The following is a 1,076-nucleotide window of genomic DNA, read 5'->3' as shown; positions in this document are numbered from 1 at the left end:
GACCTGCCCCGCCGGCGCGGGCTCCCCGAAGGCCTCGAGCCGCGCGTCGGCCTCCGCGGCGGCGAGGCCGCGGTCGAGCGCCGCGCGCGCGGCCGCGTCGCGCGCGGCCGCCGCGCGGCGGCCCGCGGCCGCGGACCCGCGGCTCACGGCGACGGCCGCGAGCGCCGCGGCCGCGCGGCGGCTCAGGTTCGTCTTCGCGTCCCCCGGGTCGAGCCAGCCGCCGCGCCGCGGCTCCGGGCTCCCGCCGCCGTCGTCGTCGAAGTCGCCGTGGACGTCGCCGTCGAACTCGAGGAGCTCCGCGGCGTCCGCGGCGCCCGCGGCGTCGAGGCGCGCCGCGAGGGCCGCCAGCGCGCCCGCGGCGTCGCCGGCCTTGGCCGCGTCGGCGCCGTCGGAGAGCGCCGCGCGCGCGCAGGCCGCGGCGATGCCGCCGACCTCGACGGAGTTCGCGGAGTCGCGCACGAGGCCGACGACGGCCGCGTCCGCGACGCCGCCGAGGAGCCGCGCGTCCTCGGGGCTCGCCGCGGACGCCGCCGCGCGCCGCCGCAGCGCCCGCGCGCAGCGCAGGGCGTGGAGCGCGTCGTCGCAGGCCACCTGCGCCGCGGAGTGCGCGCCGCGCGCGACCTTCTCGTCGCCGAGCTCGACGGCGGCCGCGACGGACGCGCGGAGCTCGACGGCGACCCGCGCCGCGAGCGCCGGCGCGCCGAGCGTCGCCCGCACGAGCGCGTGCGCCAGGGCCCGGCCGCAGCGCCGGATGGCCAGCAGCGACGCGTCCGCGCGGTCCGCGGCGTCGTCGGCGTCGCTCTTCGCTCGCCGGTCCGCGGCGATCTGCGAGAGCCGGCTCGCGCCCGCGCGCGCCACGGCCAAGATGGACCGCGCCGGCGGGCTCGGCGACCGCGAGTCGCCGCCCGGCGGCGGCGGCGGGTCGTTCGGGAAGGGCGCGTCCGCGCGGCGCCGGTCGCTCGCGCGCCGCAGGCTCCGCGCGACCTCCGTGACGGCCTCGGCGAGCGCCGCGCCCGCGTCGCCGTCGTCGCCGGCGTCGTGCGCGCCGTCGTCGGCCGGCGGCGGCCAGACGCAGT

General features: G+C 83.8%; 1 protein-coding gene across 1 annotated transcript; it reads right to left on the bottom strand.

The window, feature by feature from the left end:
• Nucleotides 1–3: 3 nt before the first annotated feature.
• AURANDRAFT_69519 (hypothetical protein) lies at nt 4–1,076 on the bottom strand (the record flags this gene model as incomplete). The annotated part of the gene is made up of 1 exon (XM_009045289.1): nt 4–1,076. A coding segment is annotated over one exon (1,073 nt), but the record flags the coding sequence as incomplete, so codon positions are not given.

Source organism: Aureococcus anophagefferens (genome assembly GCF_000186865.1).
Source record: "Aureococcus anophagefferens unplaced genomic scaffold AURANscaffold_2093, whole genome shotgun sequence".
Taxonomy (NCBI): domain Eukaryota; class Pelagophyceae; order Pelagomonadales; family Pelagomonadaceae; genus Aureococcus; species Aureococcus anophagefferens.
This window is presented reverse-complemented; position numbering and strand designations above follow the sequence as displayed.